The 20,738-nt window shown below is 38.0% G+C and overlaps 1 protein-coding gene across 1 annotated transcript in view; it reads right to left on the bottom strand.

Annotated features, from left to right (window-relative positions):
• Positions 1-20,738, bottom strand: part of LOC150075743 (uncharacterized) — a 158,248-nt gene that overhangs the window by 37,841 nt on the left and 99,669 nt on the right. The window contains exon 11 of the mRNA XM_090387866.1: positions 1,628-1,693. Within this exon, the coding sequence (XP_090243992.1) occupies positions 1,628-1,693 (66 nt within the window). The remainder of the gene's footprint in view (positions 1-1,627; positions 1,694-20,738) is intronic.

Raw genomic sequence — 20,738 nt, 5'->3', positions numbered from 1 at the left:
CTTCATAATTTGGAACCTCTTCTTTTTGATCTGCTCTGGTGTAATTTCTCTACCACTCTGTCAAATTCATCTGTTGGTTATATAATTTTCCCCAACACAATTAATGACTCTAAACTAACTTCCTCTCTTTGAAACCATACTTTCTCCAGCCTTTTCCAATAATTTTAAATTTCATAACTCTAGCTGGCTTTAATTTTTTTCATTACATGGACCTAGCTGAATGAGATGCTGAGGCTTATGTGATAACTGACAACCTTGCAACACTTGTGCAGTTACTTACCAGAATACCACATAACCTTAAACTGTAAGCCCAACACAGACCTTTTTCCCATCAACAACCCAAGTAAACAGTCAACGTTAGTACCCTCCCTCTTCCTAAGTATCTCGATCACAACTTGGTGATGGTCTCTTTTCAACTCCCCTCTTTCTCCCATGGCCATTCTCATTTTTATGTTGTATGGTATTAAAGAATGCAAAATGAAAGGCGATCTATGTAATTTCTATTCCTCTTTTGCTTGGTTGATTACTGTTTTAAATATTCCAATTCTAATGTATGCTCACAATGTGTCAGTGAAATTATTCTTGTTGAAATTAAATCCTTTATTCTAAACCCTGGTTTTCCAATAAATGTGCCAAGATTGCAAGCAAACCAAATTGCCTACACTAATGTAATAATTCCAAAAAAAAATTATCATTCCATAATCAATTATGAGCAGAGAAGAAAACTTTCTTCTTGTCCAAGTGGTTGTCGAGCCTTCTGGTCTCCTGCCAAAACTAACTGCTGCAACTTCTGTCCATCTAGTTCCATCTCTGCTTTAACCTGATGGTTCTGTTGCATACTCACCTCCCACAACACCAACACACCCCCCCACTCAATATCTCCTGTCTTCTGGCAGAAGCATGTTAGAAGAATTCTAAACAATCTTTGATGCCAGGGAAACAACAGCCCTGATGGTATTCATCCGCTCAGTCTTAAAACCTGTGCACCTGATCGTGCACTTGTTTTGTGTTACCTTTTTACACTTTCTTATCCCACTGGTGTTTTATCTTCAGCATGGAAATCTACTCACATTCAGGCAGTTCCCAAAAAAGGATGACAAAAAGCTTCCCTTCCAAAGTAATGGAGATCCATCAATTTCAACATAGATTCCATACATGTTATCCAGTAGTAATACAGTGGCTTCTAAACAATTACTCACTTTGTACAAATCTCAAATCTGCCTTACCATAGAGCCTTGTTCCTGCATCTGCAGTGGTGCCTACAAACATTTCTTAAGTTCCTTGACTCTATTCAAAAGAAGGTGGTCGGGTTAATTAACGACCTGTCTCTTGCAAAGCCACGCTCTGTCTCATACGCATTCAGTTTCTGCTGCATGCCTTTTCTATAGATATTTTCATGGGTATTGTTCTGAATTGGAATCTGTAATTCCACCATTCTCTTCCATATGAATCAGAACACATACCTCAACCAGCCGTCACCATCCAACTCCAATCTTACAGAATTAACTTTTCATTTATACCTTCTTCTGTTCTCCAGAATAACCTGCCTTCCCATGTATTTCCTGAAAATTATAAACTACAGAAATTCAAGTCTAATAGCAAATAATTATCTAAAACAAATGCTTACCCATTTGTATTAATATCTAGGGATAACATGTAAAGTGTTTCCTTCCTGGGAACTACTTCTGTACATCTGAAAAATAAAGATTTGTATTCATTGAAACTTTATTTTGTCATACAGGTCAAAGGCAAAACTAAAAGCAAAACTACGTGAAAACACATAATAACATATCCATTGTGCATAATTAAAACAAAGAACCTTGGACAAGAAATTTCAACAGATGGAAACTGAACAGTGTATAAAACTGGTATGGCAAGCATTTGGAAAGCTTAATATAGTCTTCAAGACAAACTTGCCACTCTGTTTCAAACAGAGCTTTTGATCACTGTATTCTCCCTGTCCTAATATATGGTTGTAAAACAAGGACATTGAATGCCAAAGCTTTACAAAGACTGAGGGTCACACAAAGAAGTATGGTGCAGAAAATTTTGAACATAACCAAAGTCTGTGACATCACTGAAAGAATAAAGTGCTTAATATGGAAATGGACAGGTCACATATCAAGAAGAACTGATGACAGAGGGACAAAATGAATTTTCTTGTGCACAATGGCAACAGAAAGCACAAGACTGCAGTTGCTGGAAACGTGTTGAGGAGGCTTTCATCCTACAATAAATCGACAATGGCTGAAGATGATAATGATGATGAATATAAATTTATAGTCCATAAGAGTGATGCTACAACAGTAAGATACATGAAATTACATGCCATTATTAATAAAGCTTCATTTCTATTTGCTAACGAAAATGAAGCAAGCCAGACCTGCTATAAAAGTATGAAATATATCATTTGTGTTGGAAATCAGTAGTTGCCTCAGTCTTGTAATACAAATAAACAGCACCTCTTAAAACAGATGTATACAGTACACATCATTAAATCAGACCCTCAATAATTTTGACTGCCTACTTCTCTTTTATTTATTCAGAACAGGAATTTTAGCAAAACAATAATTTAACGATTGAATTCCTAACTTTTCAGGATGGACTCACAACTTTGTAAAAGTAAGATCATTCAAAAATGAAAAATGAAATGCAAACAAAAACACTAAAACACTGTTATTATTAGATATCACAGTTGAAAATCCTTCCACCAAAATTTTTTCAGGTGATCGCAATATAGAGGCATTTTTTTAAAACCTCCCAATAAACGTTTTGTATCAAAGGAACTACTGAAGAGTTTTTTTTGGCAATTCTGACAGTGAAGAGAAAAGAAGGGAAAAGACAAGAAGAAAAGACACTTGCCAATATTAAGAATTTAACAAAGGACTATTTACAGCCATACCCCCCAAACTGGAATGAATTAAAGCAGGTACAGTTTTAATTTTATTATGTATCCATTTAATATGAAGGGGTACAAGGATATTTGCTAATGCTATCAAGGTTGGTTGGAAAATTGCCAGCATGAGGGATATACAAACTAACAGATTAACTAGAGCTACAAGAAAAGGTGAAAGTGACTCTTGCAATGCTTCTGTTAGAACACCCAGCAGCTTGAAAAGCCAAGTGTTGGGAATTTCAGTATAGATATAAGTTAACTATGACACAGCTAGTAGGGCTCCCCATAGGAGTAACTTTGGTTTGCAGGTATACAGTGTTGCCATCAAATATGTAGTTACTGGAAATACAGAGGTTGATTAGATTGTTCCAATATCCAGGATTGCAATTTATAATGTGTTTATAATTATTGTATATTTTATTCAAGACTGATTTTAAGTTGATTAGATTATGCTTGTAAAAATACTATTAAAGTCAAAAGTTTGAATGTGTGTAATATTGCCATTATTCATTGCATTTATTACAGGTATATTATTATATATTATTATTAATAATTCTGCTGTCTGGTAGGAAATCCATAATAGGTTTGAGTAGTTGTTATAAAGCTTTGCCAGGCTTATGAGCATAACTGCACTTACAAGAAGTGATGAATCTGAAACCAGCGGGGGGAGGGACTTACTTATGAAGTAAATCTTAAATAAAATGGTATTGTCAGTCATTAATGATTTATATTAGCTAGCACTGAATTTATCCATAATTGGAAGGCTTCAGTGGGGATGTTATGATTATAAGATAGCTTGAAACAGAAATTAAATAAATCATGAAATAATTGTTTTCTGAAAATTGTAAGGCTGATTTTAGTGTATAACCTAAAATTCAATCCACACGGCATGATGTTTCTAAGTTCCTAGTTGGGTATAATATTTAAATTGCCAGTTATAATATGACCAAAATGTGTATCAACAGAGGATTGGAAGTTAGCCTGGTGGCAAATACATCCAAGGACAACAGGATCAAGATTAAATTATCCATATTAGTGGCTAGATGTTTATATCTGCAGGCTAGAGTCCAAAAGATTTACAATATCTGAATCTAAATGTAATGTTCTGATTCTAGCAGAAAATTTATTAATGCAGCTATTCATATTAATGTTGATGCTGTCAAAGTTGGCATTATATTTAAGTATGATGGTAGTATGCTCGTGGTTAGTCTGATTAATGCATGATTTTAATTTAAATTTGCAAATATCAGTTAAAAGGTGAAGTTGTGAACTCAAAAGTTGAGGATGAACCTGTAAAGAGCCTTAAGAATACTATGTTTAGTACTAAATAACAGATCATAAATCTACATATTTCATGTTACAGGTAAGGCATTTATATGTAGCATTATTGTTGCTATTAGGTTTGTGTTTCTTATAAGGTCTAGGTTTACCAATGCCTTTGATGACTTGAAATTTCTCATATATGCATATATCTGTTATATTGTTGGTGATGATTTTGTGATTGAACTTGAGTCCATATGGATAAAGGGTTTTTAATTCTTCCTGTCTATTTCTAGAGTCAGGATGGAGAGTACTACTACTTGTGCTAGGATGCAAATGTTGGTAAAGCAATGTGACTGGAAATGCTTGTATTCAATTTCCTGTTCAGAGTTGCTACAGTTGTTGCGGTTACTGTAATTCTTGATATCTGATCTTTTTAGGTTGAGTCTAAGGTGCAGTTTATTACTTGTTTGGCCTACATATTTCATGTTACAGGTAAGGCATGTAATAAGGTAAATGTAAAAATTGTGATTTACATTGCTGCATTTGCAGCAATGAACCTATATTCTGCAAATGCAGAATATAGGTTCATCAGTTTTGTTGGTATCATGCTGAGGATGTAAGACAGTCTGAGCATTTATTAAATTTTATATATGAATGGGGATGATCAGAATAGGAGGCTATAAACTCAACATCATTCAGGCTGGAAGCATTAGATGCTGGTTTGCTGTGTGTTAAATGTGAATATTCTAAATTTGAGAATGTATCGAGGAGCTATACAGAGCATAAGCACACGTGATCAAATTTATACTACTCTGCCCATGTAGTATGTTACTTGAAAGTCAACAATCCATAAAAAGCATGTAGACATAAAAACATAAAATAATAAATGCAATATGAAACATAACAATTATCAATAATATAAAACAATACCAATGGAACGATGCCAAAAAGGGGCAATACCAACCTAGTGTGGAAGATAATGAGAAAAGGTCTAAAAAATTAAGTGATTTAATCCATAGTCACCAAAAAGGTTGAAGAGTCAGCAAAGTAGAAATGGATAGGTATATAAGTACAAGTATATAAGTATAGCTTCTGCTGGAATTAAATACCATTTTTCCAAAATTAAACAACAATTAGCAGATCTACATATGATAAAATACAAGCATTTGTTATCACTCCACTGGACAAAGCCTCTAGCAACTATGCCATTATTTGTAAAGCTTTTTATTTTCAAACTTTAAATGCAGAACTTAATTCCCATGTTACCTACAAATGTCTATCATCAAAAAGAGCAGTATAATCAAAGAAATGAATTGCTTTCAGCAAGAAATTAAAAATCAACATTAACAACTACAGATTTCCTTATATTTACTTCATACCTAAGTTCCACAAAAAGCCCCACTGGCTTCAGATTCATCACTTCTTGTAAGTACAGTTATGATCATAAGCCTGGCAAAGCTTTAGAATAACTACTCAAACCTATTATGGATTTCCTACCAGACGGCGGAATTATTAATAATAATATACCTGTAATAAATGCAATGAATAATGGCAATATTATACACATTCAAACTTTTGACTTTAATAGTATTTTTACAAGCATAGATCTAATCAACTTAAAATTAGTCTTGAATAAAATATACAATAATTATAAACACATTATAAATTGCGATCCTGGATACTGGAACAATCTAATCAACCTCATATTTCCAATAACTACATATCTGATGATATGTAGTTATTGATATCTGATCTTGGAAGCAAAAACCCTTTCCTTTACCCCTGATGGTAATTATACAAATTGTATCTTTAAGTGAATCCCACATCAGTACACTGTGATCACTGCCACCTAGTGGTTTCTTTATCTGCAAATTCTTAATTACTACTTATTCTATTTTGCAAAAATAGAATAAGTAGCGCCCTGGAGCGAGGGGTGTTGGGGGTTTCAGGGACGGATGGCAGTCATCCTGAAATAGGTGGGTATATGGGATGTGTTAGGATAACTAGGAATAGAAGCATGTATGTTTGCATGTATACCAATGCTAGAAGTACAGTAAATAAATTTGATGAATTTGAAGTGTTGGTCAAGACATCAAAGGCGGATATTGTTGGGATAGCAGAGACGTGGTGTCACACAGATATAAGGAATGCAGAACTGGAATTTGGGGCGTACAATGTGTACAGAAAGGATAGACAGGGAGGAGATGTTATGCTGTTAATTAAGAAAAACATAAAATCAACAGAGGTGCACCCGATATAGATGAACAGTGCACTGTTGAGTCAGTTTGGTGTGACATAAGCACTGCGAAAGCAAAAATAAGAGTAGGAGTGTGTTATAGGCCTAATGACTCAAATGAGTACAATGAACAATTATACAGAGAAATAGAGTGGGCCAGTAAATCAGAATGTCTAATAATGGGCGATTTTAACTTCCCAGATATTGACTGGAACTTGTAGGTTGGTCACTCACACACTAGTCAGACTTTTGTGGATTTATTGGATGATCGTTTTCTGCAGCAGCAGCATGTTCAAGAGGCAACCAGAGAGAGTAATACTCTTGATCTGGTTATCAGCAATGATCATTCGTGTATTAAGAATTTGCAGATAAAGAAACCACTAGGTGGCAGTGATCACAGTGTACTGATGTGGGATTCACTTAAAGATACAATTTGTATAATTACCATCAGGGGTAAAGGAAAGGGTTTTTGCTTCCGTAAGGGTGAGTACAGTGGTCTCAGAAAGTTTTTAAATTCTGTACAGTGGGATAAACTGACGATGTTACCAACAGTAAATTCTAAGTGGGAAGCATTCAAGGAATTAATCGTGGATGCTACTAAAAGTTTCATACCTATTAAGAAATATTGTTCAAGGTTTAGGCCTAAATAGTTATCTAATGAACTAATAAGACTCGTAACAGGGAGGAAAAATGCATGGGATCCATATAAATTATCAAGGACTCAGAAGCCTATGGCAGATATAAGCTAGTCTGTAATCAGATCGCAAAGGAGGTTAGGCAGGCGAAGGCAGATTACGAGAAATCCTTGGCAAAAGATGCTAAGAAAAACAGCAAGGATTTCTTTACTTATATAAAGTCTAAAAGGAAGGGGATGAATCTGATTGGTCCACTTGACATCGATGGTTCGACTGTCGATGATCCTGCTCAGATAGCAAACAAACTAAATGAATATTTTGCATCTACATTCACACATGAGGAATTATTAAGGTTTGAAAATGGCAGAAGGTTATCAAATTGTAGCAGGATACTTAATGATTTTGTAATAACTGAGAGCAAAGTGGAGGAGAAATTGTTGAAGTTAAACATAAGAAAAGCACCTAGGGCGGATGGGATCTATCCAGTTATATTAAAGGAGGCAGAAAAGCAACTAAGCAAACCCTTAGCCATAATTATGAGAGCATCCTTGGACTCAGGGGAGGTTCTCACAGACTGGAGATGTGTAAATGTATCCCCAATTCACAAAGGGGGATCGAAGGGTGACACGAGTAATTACAGACCAGTTAGTTTAACTTCTGTTCCGGGTAAAATAATGGAGTCACTGGTTAAAGATGCATTGCAGGATCATCTAGACAAGACTGCAGCAATAATTCAGACACAGCATGGGTTTGTTATGGGAAAGTCTTGTCTGACAAATTTGATAGGATATTATGATGTGGTTACAAAGGAACTGGATGCAAAAAATAATTTTGATATCGTATATATTTGGATTTCAGGAAAGCTTTTGACACTGTTGCGCATGAAAGACTATTGTACAAATTGGAGCAGAATGGTATTAAGGGTAAGTTGCTACAATGGATAAAAGGATGGTTAAGTGGAAGAAGACAGAGGGTGATAATCAACGCTGCGCTTTGTGGACTAATGTTATTAGTGTAGTCCCACAGGGTTCGGTGTTGGGTTCACTGTTGTTTTGTATATTTATCAACGATGTTGATGAAGGTATATCAGGCTTAGTTGTGAAGTTTGCAGATGATACTAAGGTTGGCATGGTTGTTAATGGCAGTGTGCTACTGCAACAGGATCTAGATAATTTGGGCAGATGGGCTAAGAAGTGGCAACTGAAGTTTAACCTTGACAAATGCAAAGTACTGCATATGGGTAGAAGTAACCCCAGAGAAACGTACCAACTGTGTGGTACTACACTTAAGGTGGTAGAAAATGAAAAAGACCTGGGAGTAATTGTGCAGGCAGATATGAAGTTTTCTGAGCAATGCAGACAGGCTGCCAGGGCAGGTCATGGGGTTTTGTCAATGATATATAGGAATTTTGCTAGCAGGGAAAAGGAGGTGATTATCCCTCTGTATAAGGCAATGGTCAGGCCACGCCTTGAGTACTACATACAGGTCTGGAGGCCTCATTTTAGGAAGGATGTAGATTTGCTTGAGTGTGTACAGAGAAGGGCAACAAGATTGGTGAGGGGAATGCCTCTTACCAAGAGAGGCTTAACTTCTGCAAATTGCAGTGGCTGGAGACTAGGCACCTGTGCGGTGATCTGATTGAGGTGTATAAGGCTTTGAATGGGTTGAGCACGCTGAATTCTGATGGGATTCTTCCACTTGTTCAGATTACGAACCTACGGGGGCATAAATTCAAATTAAGAAAAGACAGATGTAGAATAGATGTGCATAAATTTGCCTTTAGCCAGCGGGTGGTTAATTGCTGGAACAAACTTCCATCTGTCGTTGTGGAAGTTGATAGGTTAAATAAATTTAAGGAGCAACTGGACAGGCATTTTGAGGGAATGATGTGATTTTTTTTTTTTTTTGGCTGATGCTGCATAAGCTCATACACATGCTTTCTTGCATCACATGCCACTACTACTACACTGTATACCTGAAAACCAAAGTAATCCTATGGGCAGCCCTGCTAGCTGTGTCATAGCTAACCTATATCTATACTGGCCTGAAACCACCCTACCCTCAGATATAAGTATGTACAGGCACATAGACGTATGTGTATATATATATATATATATTAGGTCAAGCATAAACAGGTATGCTCATGGCATTCTTTTAGTATGGCTATCTATCTGCTCAAAGCCCCCTGAGGAAGTAGCAGAGAGACGGCCATGTGAAAGAAAGTCACCTTCCTATTTTATATTTATACTTTATATTTTATACCTTATACTTTTATTAATTTGATCCCATGTTAATAAGGTATAAGGTATAAGGTATGTTAGTGTCTAACGGCTCCTGGGATTTCTCCCATCTCCGCGGGTGTACATTGTATCGGGGCCAGAGATTTGAAGTGTGTGGGGGTCATGTGCTGTATATTGTGTTGTGCCCTTTGTTCCTCCGGTCTATTAGCCGCCGAGCCCCTAGTGGGACCCGACGTTACCACACCATGCCACGGGGAGGCTGACCGGGTGTACCACTGTAGCTAGAGTACTCTGGCGGGTCCTGCCACCTACTTTCCTGGGATTTCAGTGGCTAGGGCCAGATTTAAGAATGAGATGATCGCTGTTCCTTGAGCAACGGTTGTAATTTTAACAGAGCGTAGGGTTGTTCGCTGATAACTTGTTCTAGGGCCAAATAGGTCGGGCAGTAATTTTGATGTTTTTAGATTTAGACCTGTGGGGGCATGAGTGTGTGTGTATATAAAAATATATATACACACACACCCACACACAAATATATATATATATATAAACTAAAAAAAAAAAAAAAAACGTTGTGCAAGAGAAAAGTAAGGGAGGAAGGCAAAAAGACTGGAGGGTAGGAACAGAAGAAAGGGGCCAATAGGGAAGATGGCCCCTGATGACAGTGTGGCATGCCCAACGCCTCACCAGAGAGAAGAGTGGGGTGGCGGGTGGACGAAAACCACCTCCCCACAAAAAAAAAAAAATAAATAAAAATAAAAATAAAAAATAATAATAATAAATAAAAAAAAAAAAAAAAAAAAAATCATTCTGTAAGAGAAAAATAGGGGGGGGGGAGTAAAGAACGGATGGCAGGAAACAGAAGAAAGCCGAAAAAAAAAAAAAAAAAAAAAAATGAGAGAGAGATATACCCCGCAAGTTCAGGGTAGGTACAGCTAGCACGACCAGTCAGTTGCAGCCGACAACTTGCTGGAAATCCAGCAGTGTGAGTGCTGCTATGGTGGATGGGTCATGTTCAGTAAGGTCTAGTTCAGGTGCCGTCATTGGGACTCCATTTGATGAGTCTTTGTCGCATCCAGACTGAAGGCTGGTCCAGTAGTCCATCAGAACGAACAGTGGGGGTGGTCAAAACCGGGAGTCCAAGATTAATGGTCAAGTCCAGGGATCGATGCTAGGCCTCTTCTTGATGAGATGTGTCACGTCTGGTCGAGAAAAGTTTGTCCAGGAATCAATGATGAGGAATTTGTCAAAGTATGTGTGGACCCTGTCTTTGATTGCACTGCTGGTCAAGTCTTGTGCAAGTTGGTCCAAGGCATTAGCATTCATGGCTCAATGATGAATAGCAACAATTGGCAGTCATAGTTGTTATGACCTATTGATTCGGATACTAAGGTGGTGGTAGTGCTTTCTGCCTGGTAAATAAGTCCATTGCAAATTGAGTCAGAGCTCGGTAAGTTTCTTCATTCTGTAGGGTGAGGTGTTCTTGATTTTGGTAGTTGAAGCGTAGTTTTGTTATTAGGATCCTCCTGAAGTCCTCGTAGATTTCACAGCTGTGGGCAAGGTGCTCCCACGTCTGATCCTCTCCACAGTGGCAGCGGGGTGAGTCTGAAATTCTGAAGTCATGTAGTTTTTTCTGGAAGGAGCCATGTCCAGTGAGGAGGTAGGTAGCATAGAGTCCTGGTGAAAACCAGACAGGTGTGAGGGGGTAGAAGGCCCTGACATCAGGGAGGAATCTTTTGGTGACAGCGCCTTTAGTTGATGTCTGCCATCTTTCTTGCCAGGTGTCTGTTAGATGTTCATTAAGTCTCATCTTTTCAGCGTTTCTATTATTTGCTGGGTCAGTGGTGAAACCTGCACAAGTAACTGCTCTTCCTTTGGCTATTTGGTAGAGCAACCCATGACGAACAATCTCCAGGTCCAGTGGAAGAGATCCAGTGAGGACCTGTAGCGCATGGGTGCTGACAGTGCGACAAGCACGCGAGAATAGAAGGAGAAGAGAGCGCTGGATAGTTCCTAGGCGCGATCTGTTTACTACGGTATTGGCCTTCTTGTACCAGACTCCAGAAGCATAGGTGATAACCGGGATGAAAACTGCCTTATAGAAGAGTGACAGCGTTCTCTTCTTTAAGCCCCAGTCCTTCCGGGCAACTCTTGAGACTTGGGCAGCATACTTCCTGATCTTAATCCTGAGTTGGTCTAGATGAGGAGTGAAGGAAAGGTTTTTGTCTAAGATCAAACCTAGATATTTAAGCTCTGTTTTTAGTTTTACTGTAACACCATTGACCTTGATTTGGGGTGGTCTTCTCAAATCAAGGGTGCCTTTTAGTAGGATCGAATTGGTTTTCTCTGGGGAGATCTTTAGGTTGTTATGCTCTGCCCAAGCTTGAAGGGTGGAGATGGCCTGGTTGGCAGTTGCTTCTAGTTGGGTTCTGTTATTGGCAGAAAAGAGCATGACCAGGTCATCTGCATAGGCCTGGGTTTGTACATTGTTGAGTTTGGTGTTCAGGAAATCATCCAGCACCAGATTCCAGAGGAGAGGCCCCAGGACAGATCCCTGAGGGCATCCCCTGAAGACTGGTCTGGAGACACTGCAGTGGGGAGCAGACACGACAACTCGCCGGTCCTGGAGATAGGTCTTGATGCATCTATATAAGTTTTCTGGGACATGCGCTCTTCGGAGTCTGCCCAGGACGCTGGGCCACCAGAGGGAATCGAAGGCACCAGCAAAGTCAAAGGAGATTAGTAGAAAGTATTTGGAGTTGCAGTTGGTAGCAGCTTCAATGATTGTTTCCAGTGCATCAATCGTGGAGCGTCCTTTCCGGAAACCGTACTGCTTAGGTGAGGAGAGACCAGCGTCATTGTAGTGGGCTTCTATTCTATGGGAGATCATCCTTTCGAGAAGTTTGCTGAAGACTGGCAGCAGTGCAATGGGCCGGTAAGATTGTGGCAGATCATGTGGTTTGGTTGCATTCTTCAATATAAGTCTAAGGATTGCAGTCCTCCATTGTGTGGGGAAGAATCCTTGGTGGAGACAGTGGTTTAACAGGTTGAGTATTGTAGTGGGAATAAGTTCAATGGCCTTCTGGACGATTTCTGGATCGAGCATGTCTCTGCCCGGAGCCTTCTTGTTTCTGATTCTAGATGCAGCTAAGTTGAGCTCGGTTGTGGTGAAGGGTTCTTCAATTGCAGTTGTGTGATATGTTTCATTTTCCATGCAGAGCTGTAGCTGTTCCGGTGTGTGTGGGTCAGCAGGCTGCTGAAATGTAGCGTCTAAAATATTATTGATAGTATCTTGCCACGATCCGGTATACAGTCCGTTCGGTAATTTTGTGGTTGATACGACCTCGCCTCTGGGAAGCTTGTTAGTGGTCACTTTGTACACAATCCCCCAGGGATCGGCGTTCCCTTCAGTGCTTACCAGGGCTTCCCATGAGCGCCTTTTGCGCTGTTTTATTGTTGTGGTATACTGGTTCCTGGTCACTCGATATTGCTGCAGTAAAGCCTCTGTTTCTTCTGGAGGCCATGTTCTTCTTGCACGTTGATAGCGTTTTCGTCGGTAAATGACTTCGCGTCTAAGAGCCTGGAGTTCAGGTGACCACCAGGGGACAGCACCAGGTGTGAATCTCTTCTTTTTGATAGCCTTGTTTGCAGCATTACTGACGAGCTGTGTAATTGCACATTGATGCTGGTCTGGGCTGAGGCCGCTAGGATTGAAGCGGCTGGCTGCACTGGTCAATTCCTCCTTAAAAAGGTTCCAGTCAGCCTTATTCAGGGCATATCTTCTTTGTTGAGTTCGGTTGGTTGGTTGTGTGACTAGTGAACGGTGTAGTTGGAAGGTTAGTACCCTGTGGTCAGAGGTGGTCCAGTCCTCACGGACTGTCCAGGAAGCAAGGTGCTGAGCAATGGAGCTTGAGGCTAAGGTGATATCTATTGTAGCTTCCCACAGGGTACTGGAGAAAGTTGGCAGGCAGTTAGGTTTGTTTAGAATGACCAGGTTGCTGTTAGACAAGTAGTCCTCAAGACGTTGGCCATTTCTATTTCCTCTGTGATTTTGAGTTCGGCTGTGCCAGGCTGGGGACCTGCAGTTAACATCAGCCCCTATAATGAGTTTAGCATTTGGCATTTGTAGCTGGATGGTCTGTAGATATCGGGTGGCAGGAAGAATATCTTCCCCCGGTCGACAGTATATCGAAACTAAGTAGAATTGCCCCAGTGGTGAAATTACATGGGCACACACAGCCCAGCTAGTACACAGATCAGTGATTTTGGTGACAGTCAGTTCGGGATTGCGAACGACGATCGCGGCCCAGGGTGTGTCACCATCAACCTGGACCACTTTAAATCTATAACATGGGACCATAGGCGATCCAACAACTGCTAGTAGAACTACCGCTAACCAGTTAGGCCTAAATTACAGGTAATACTTCCCGCCAACAAAAAAAAAAAAAAAAAAAAACCACCACCCACAAAGCATAATCTATCGGGATCTCGACCTAATACATCAATGCATGTATAATGTTTAAATGTTCATCCTACAATAGCATTAACGCCGCATAAATGCAATATTGTCCAAAACAAAAATTTAACAAATATAGAACATTGGCCTAAAAGTAGTGATCAAAAAAAAAAAAAAAATATATATATATATATATATATATATACAGTCGAACTTCCCTATAACGAATTTGATAAATCCGGCGAAAAAATTTGTTATAGAGAAATTGTTATCTAATTAGAAAATGAAAATGAATCTACCTTTACTTTTAATGTATTTTATTTCAAAAACATATTTAAATTACGTTTACACAATTTTCGCCTGTAAATATCGCAAATTAAAAAAAATCTGTAATTTTCGTTTGCACAGTACAATTAAAACTGTCTTATTCTCAAAGAAAACCTCGCATTTGTTCAGCGCATTAAAAACATTATCAGGAACATTTTCACAAAACTGTAGACCCATACGAACCGTTTTAAAAGCGTTAATCATTTCTTCGCAAGTTGGCTTTTCTACGGGTTTTTCTGATGCGTCTCTTCAGCGTCATCGTTAATTTCTTCGTGATCACGGTTGCGTCTAACGCTGTTCAGCAGTATTTCATCTTCATTTGGATGTTCTGCTGGGATCTACATAAACATAACTATCCATTGTTATTTCATTTTCGATGTTTCCAGAAGATTCTAATAATGTCCAAAAGTTTTTCAGTTGTGAAAGGGGCAGTTCATCTTGTTCGTCCAGTCGTTGTTCGACTTCTGTATTCAATGCAAATCCCGCTTTCGAAAAACAATTTTGAATAGTGTATTCAGTGACATCGTTTGTCCAAACTTTTGCCAGTTCAGAGATGCAATCTCTAAGGTTAACTGTAACCTCCAAGTTTCTATTTTCTGAAAATGCATTGACAATCTTCATTATTATTCTCTTTCGATAATGAAATTAAAAATTTTTAATAATGCCTTGGTCCACTGGCTGGAGTTTTGACGTTACGTTTGGTGGTAAAAACAACTTCGCACTTTTAAGTTTGGCGGAAATATTGGCAGGATGTGCCAGACAGTTGTCAGTTACCAACACGATTTTCCTTTTTTTTTTTTGTTATACGCTTGTCTAGTTTTAATATCCATTATTCAAAAATATCACTTGTCATCCATGTTTTTTTATTAAAGGTGTAGTCAACTTCCAAAGATTTTGTGCCTCTAAAACATCTTGGGTTTTTTGATATTCCGACGACTAAAAGTCTTAATTTTTCACTTCCTGTCATATTTGCTCCGACTAGCACAGTGATTCTTTCTTTGCTTTGTTTTCCGCCAAAACATTTATCATCCTTAAAAGCAAGTGTTCTATTCGGTAAACATTTAAAGAATAAACCCATTTCGTCAGCGTTAGAAACATCCTTACGCTCATATTCTTCCAAAATCTTCTTTAAGGTATTGTTCCTCCAACTGTTGCAATCTTCTTCGCTTACATTAACACTTTCTCCACAAATAACCTTTTCCACAATTCTGTGGCGCTTCTTAAATTTATCTAGCCACCCATTGCTCGCATTAAATTCTGCAACAGAATTTAATTGCAAGGAACTGTGCAAATTTCAGAGCTTGTTGCTTAATTATTAGGCCCGATATTGGGATATTCTTTTCATGTATCATTTGCACCCATTTTAGAACAGCTTTATCAACATCTTTGTATATACACAACTTAATTCGCTTCTTGTCTGTTCCTCCTTCAATTGCATTTAAAATTGATTCTCAATTTTTTTAAAATCATAGATAAACTGCTTACAGATATGCCATATTTCTCCGCAACATCTTTTTTCTAAAACCCTGGTCAATATCATAACAATCTTTGCTTTATCATTAATACTTAAACACTTTCTCTTCGACATTGTTTTCGCAATTGTAAAAATTACTGGACTGCAGCTCTTGCCAATACATACACCATAAACTTTTCTGTGCTTCTCTGAATTGGCAAGCAGACATCAATGATGTCTGCTTGCCAATTCAACAGTATCACTCACTTTTCACTTTGAAGAAATATACGACTTTGTGAATTTCTTTTATTCTGCTTTCATTCATGTATACACGAAAGAAAATTTATGATTAACGCATGCTGTATGTTACTTTTCAGAAAAAAAAAAATTCATGAAAACCATCTATTGGGGGTCCAGTTAGATGAGAACAGACATATCATATAATGATTGACATGAAGGTCACGTGGTACAGTCGAGGTGAGAAGCAAATGTCACTCAGTAGGCGTTACTAAAAACCGACTATGGTAGCATTCTATGTATTGCCGCCGCCGCAGCATGCTAAAGGTTTACCGCAGCGAATTTCACTTTCCCCTGAGCCAACATCAATTTACAAATCTACCCTATTTATTGTAAAGTTTACGACCACTTTTAAGAAAACCCATTTGGTTTAATAACTGTAACAAAAATGAAACAAAGACCCTCCTACAGGCATCAACGGCCACAAGTGTTCACTAAAAGGATGATTATTTAATTCCAGATGCTAATGCGAAATTTCGGAGGGAAGGAGGCAGTATATTTGAGCGGCTGTTTAGCAGTAAATGCTTGAAAATCTTCAAAAATGCTTTTACTAATTTTTTTAAAAATTCGTTATAGAGAGACTAACACTTCGTTATATGGGGTTAATTTTACATGTAATTTCGTTTCAAGGTGCAATGTTTTGCGAAAAAATTTGTAATATAGAGAAATTCGTTAAATACAAGTTCCACTGTGTATGTATATATATATATATATTTTTTTTTTTTCCTTTTTTTTTTGATCAATACTTTTCGGCCAATGTTCTATATTTGTTAAATTTTTGTTTGGGAGACAAAATGAAGGGAGACAAATTTTTGTTTGGGAGACAAAATACAGAAGTGGGGGGGGGGGTAAGCTATGGGATCTAGCAGTTCTTGCTCCATAGCTAACCTTTACCTGCATCACTTTGAAAGACATCAAAGAAAATATTACCTTTTACAGATATATCGATGACATCCTGGTAATCAACCACGACAATTTCGGCACATTAGCCCAGGAAATTTACCCTACAGACCTAAATATTGAACGCACAAACCCGGATAGCAACCTGCAAGCTTACTACCTCAACAGCGAAATCACCATCACCCAAGACAATGTCCACACGCAACACTATGATAAGAGAGACTATTTCAACTTCACGGCAATAAAGTTTATCCACTGGGAGAGCAACATAGCTAAACACATCCATGGAAATACCATCAAAAATCAAACAAACAGGTTGATACACATATGCAATAATATAAAAAGTACCACAGAAGCTATTCAAAAACTCATAAAAACTCTCATCAAAAATAAAATACCCACCAACTACAGCAGGCATCATATAAAAGCTGCCATACATTCGAATGTATGTATGGCAGCTTTTACCCTAACGTCAACCCCTATACATTCGTTGAAAACGCTATGAACCATTTTTAAACTAAGTTGTCTAAAAATAACAATGCAAAAAGTTAATTAATGCCCGTGTTTATCACTTATATATACATTAGCGAAATAATGAATGGCAAAACTTGTATGGGGATAACAGAAACGGGTAGGTATGGGTCATTCCTTCAGACAGGTTATCGATCCGCTCAATTCCCCCGATGCAGTAGTGATTGATGGCCATGTGATGGAATGTTTTTTCAAAAATTGCATTGCACATTATCATTTAGTATTGATTGCTTCATAGTAATTTTAATATGTTTACATTAACTTAACGTTTATAGGCAAACAGACTTAAGATAGCCTATACACACTAATACCTATAGTAAAATACCACTTAATTGAATTAATCGACCTAAAAAATGCATAAGTACCAGTAAATAAAATAATATGGATTATGTTATGTAAAAAGTACTTAGTGATGTAATCACGATGATTTTGCCATTTTATTCAAGAGTCAGCTGCCAAAACCAATGTAAATGCATCAAAAAGTAAGGTCTCTGTTTCGAACACAAGATATACTCAGTATACAGTATTCAGTATGTATTTAACTGAAATTAAAGCTGCAATCGACTTGTTGGCCGCCCCTGCTGTATATCATAGACAATACCCCACAACATGCCACACGGTTGGTATGTTCCTCTAGAGTTACTTCTACCCATGTGAAGTACTTTGCATTTGTCAACGTTAAACTTCAGTTGCCACTTCTCAGCCCATCTGCCCAAATTTTCTAGATCCTGTTGCAATAGCACATTGCCATTAACAACCCTGCCAACGTTTGTATCATCTACAAACTTCAAAGCTAAGCCTGATATCACTTCTTCAATATCATTGATAAATATACAAAACAGTGGACCGAACACTGTGGGACTCCACTAATAACATTAGTGTATGAAGAGCAGCACCCATTAATTACCACTCTGCCTTCTCCCACTAAACCACCCTTTTATTCATTGTAGCAACTTGCCCTTAATACCATACTGCTCCAATTTGTACAGTAATCTTCTATGCAGAACAGTGTCAAAATCTTTCCCGAAATCCAAGTATATCATATCAAAATTATTTTTTTGCATCTAGTTCCTTTGTAACCACATCTTAGTATCCAATCAAATTTGTCAGACAAGACTTTCCCTTAACAAACCCATGCTGTGTCTGAATTATTACTGCAGTCTTGTCGAGATGATCATACAGTGCATCTTTAACATGCAACTCCATTATCTTCCCTGGAACAGAAGTTAAACTAACTGGTCTGTAATTATTCGTGTCACCCTTAGATCCCCCTTTGTGGATTGGGGATACATTTGTACATCTCCAGTCCGTGGAGACTTCCCCTAAGTCCAAAGATGCTCTCATAATTATGGCTAAGGGTTTGCTTAGTTCCTTTGCCACCTCCTTTAATATAACTGAATAGATTCCATTAGCCCCCAGGTGTCTTTCTTATGTTTAACTTCAACAATTTCTCCTCCACTTTGCTCTCAGTTATTACAAAATCATTAAGTATCCTGCTACAATTTGATAACCTTCTGCCATTTTCAAACCTTAATAATTCCTCATATGTGAATGTAGATGCAAAATATCATTCAGTTGTCATCTATCTTAGCACAATCATCAACAGTCAAACCATCGATATCAGTGGACAAATCTGATATTTCCCCTTCCTTGTAGAATTTATATAAGTAAAGAAGCTCTTACTGTTTTTCCTAGCATCCTTTGCCAAAGATTTCTCGTAATCTGCCTTTGCCTAACTAACCCCCTTTGTGACTTGAGTACTGACTAGCTTATATCTGCCATAGGCTTCTGTGTCGCCTGATAATTTATATACATCCCGTGCCTTTTTCTTCTCTGCCACGAGTCTCATTAGTTCATCTGACATCCATTTAGGCCTAAACCTTGAACAATATTTCTTAATCGGTATGAAAAGCCTAGTAGCTTTCACGATTAATTCCTTGAATGCTTCCCACTTAGTATTTGCTGTTGGTGGCATCATCAGTTCAATCCACTATACAGAATTTAAAAAAAAAACTGTCTGAGCCCACTGTAGTCACCTTTACAAAAGCAAAAACCATTGCCTTTATCCCTGATGGTAATTATATCTTTAAGTAAATCCCACATCAGTACACTGTGATCACTGCCACCTAGTAGTTCCTTTATCTGCAGATTCTTAATGCATGAATAATCACTGCCGATAACCAGATAAAGAATATTACCCTTTCTGGTTGCCTCTTCAGCATGCTGCTGCAGAAAACAATCATCCAATAAATCCACAAAAGTCTTACCAGTGTGTGAGTGACCAACCCACACGTTTCAGTAAATATCTTGGAAGTTAAATTATAAGACATTCTGATTTACTGGCCCACTATTTCTCTGTACAATTGTTTGTTGTACTTATTAGAGTCATTAGGCCTATAACACACTCCTACTATTATTTTTGCTTTCCCAGTGCTTATGTCACACCAAACTGGCTCAACATTGGCACTGTCCATCTATGTCAACTGGATGCACTTCCTTAGATTTTATGTTTCTTAACTAACAGCATTAACCCTCCTCCCTTCCTGTCTTATAGTGCAGAGTGTGGATATTGCACAGATATAGTGCGACACCACGTTTCTGATATTCCAACAATATCTGCCTTTTGTGTCTTGAGCAGCACTTCAAATTCATCATATTTATTTACTATCTAGAATTGGTGTACATGCACCTATTCTTATTCTTAGTTACCCTAGCACAGCCCTTGTATTTATTTTTTTCATGATGACTGCCATCAGTCCATGCACCCCACCCTCCAGGCTACTGCTCATTCTAATAGAATTAGTGCAAGAATCACCTTCACCTCTTGATCACATGTTCTCGCAGTGTGTATGTGCAGTACTGTATCCACTGTGTCTGCTCTCCATGAATAGACTCGAGTTTAGTGTGCACTTGACATCCGTTGAGAATTGAAACATGATTTATTTTTTCTTAGAACAGAATGTCATGGAGGTGTAGAGATTTAAGTGATTGAAAAGAACAAAATTTTAAGTGCTTATGTTGCCTTACCTATGTGTAGTCAGAGAGCAGCTGCATTGAAACCTGGTGTTTCACACTCTTTTGTGTAAACTTTTAAAGGATAGAAAATCAAACATTAGGTGTGACTGATAATGACAATCTGAAGAGGAAAAGAAAAAGATGTGGAAAGAATAAAAATGTGGAAGTGCTTCTGAGATGGTTCACAAATGCAAGATTAAAAAATGCTCCTATCAGTAGAAATATCGTATGCAAAATGGCAAAGGAATATGCAAATAAACTCAGTGTAAGCAATTTTTAGCCTACAGCCTGAGCGAGTGGATGGAAAGACAACACCGTGCATAAAAAACTTCAAGGGAAAAAAAAATCACTCAGACAGGTTCAGCACAAAAATAGGTGGAAAATGTCTTATCTAATTTATAGAAAGAATTTAGTCCTGACTGTGTTTTCAACACTGATGAAAACTTGTGTTCATTTAAGAGCAATGCCTGAGCATACTTTATTATTCAA

Source organism: Mastigoproctus giganteus, chromosome 13 (assembly GCF_048544385.1).
Source record: "Mastigoproctus giganteus isolate SK-2022 chromosome 13, ASM4854438v1, whole genome shotgun sequence".
Classification (NCBI taxonomy): Eukaryota; Metazoa; Arthropoda; class Arachnida; order Uropygi; family Thelyphonidae; genus Mastigoproctus; species Mastigoproctus giganteus.
The sequence above is the reverse complement of the archived record's forward strand: the minus strand, read 5'-3'. Positions and strand labels throughout refer to the sequence as shown.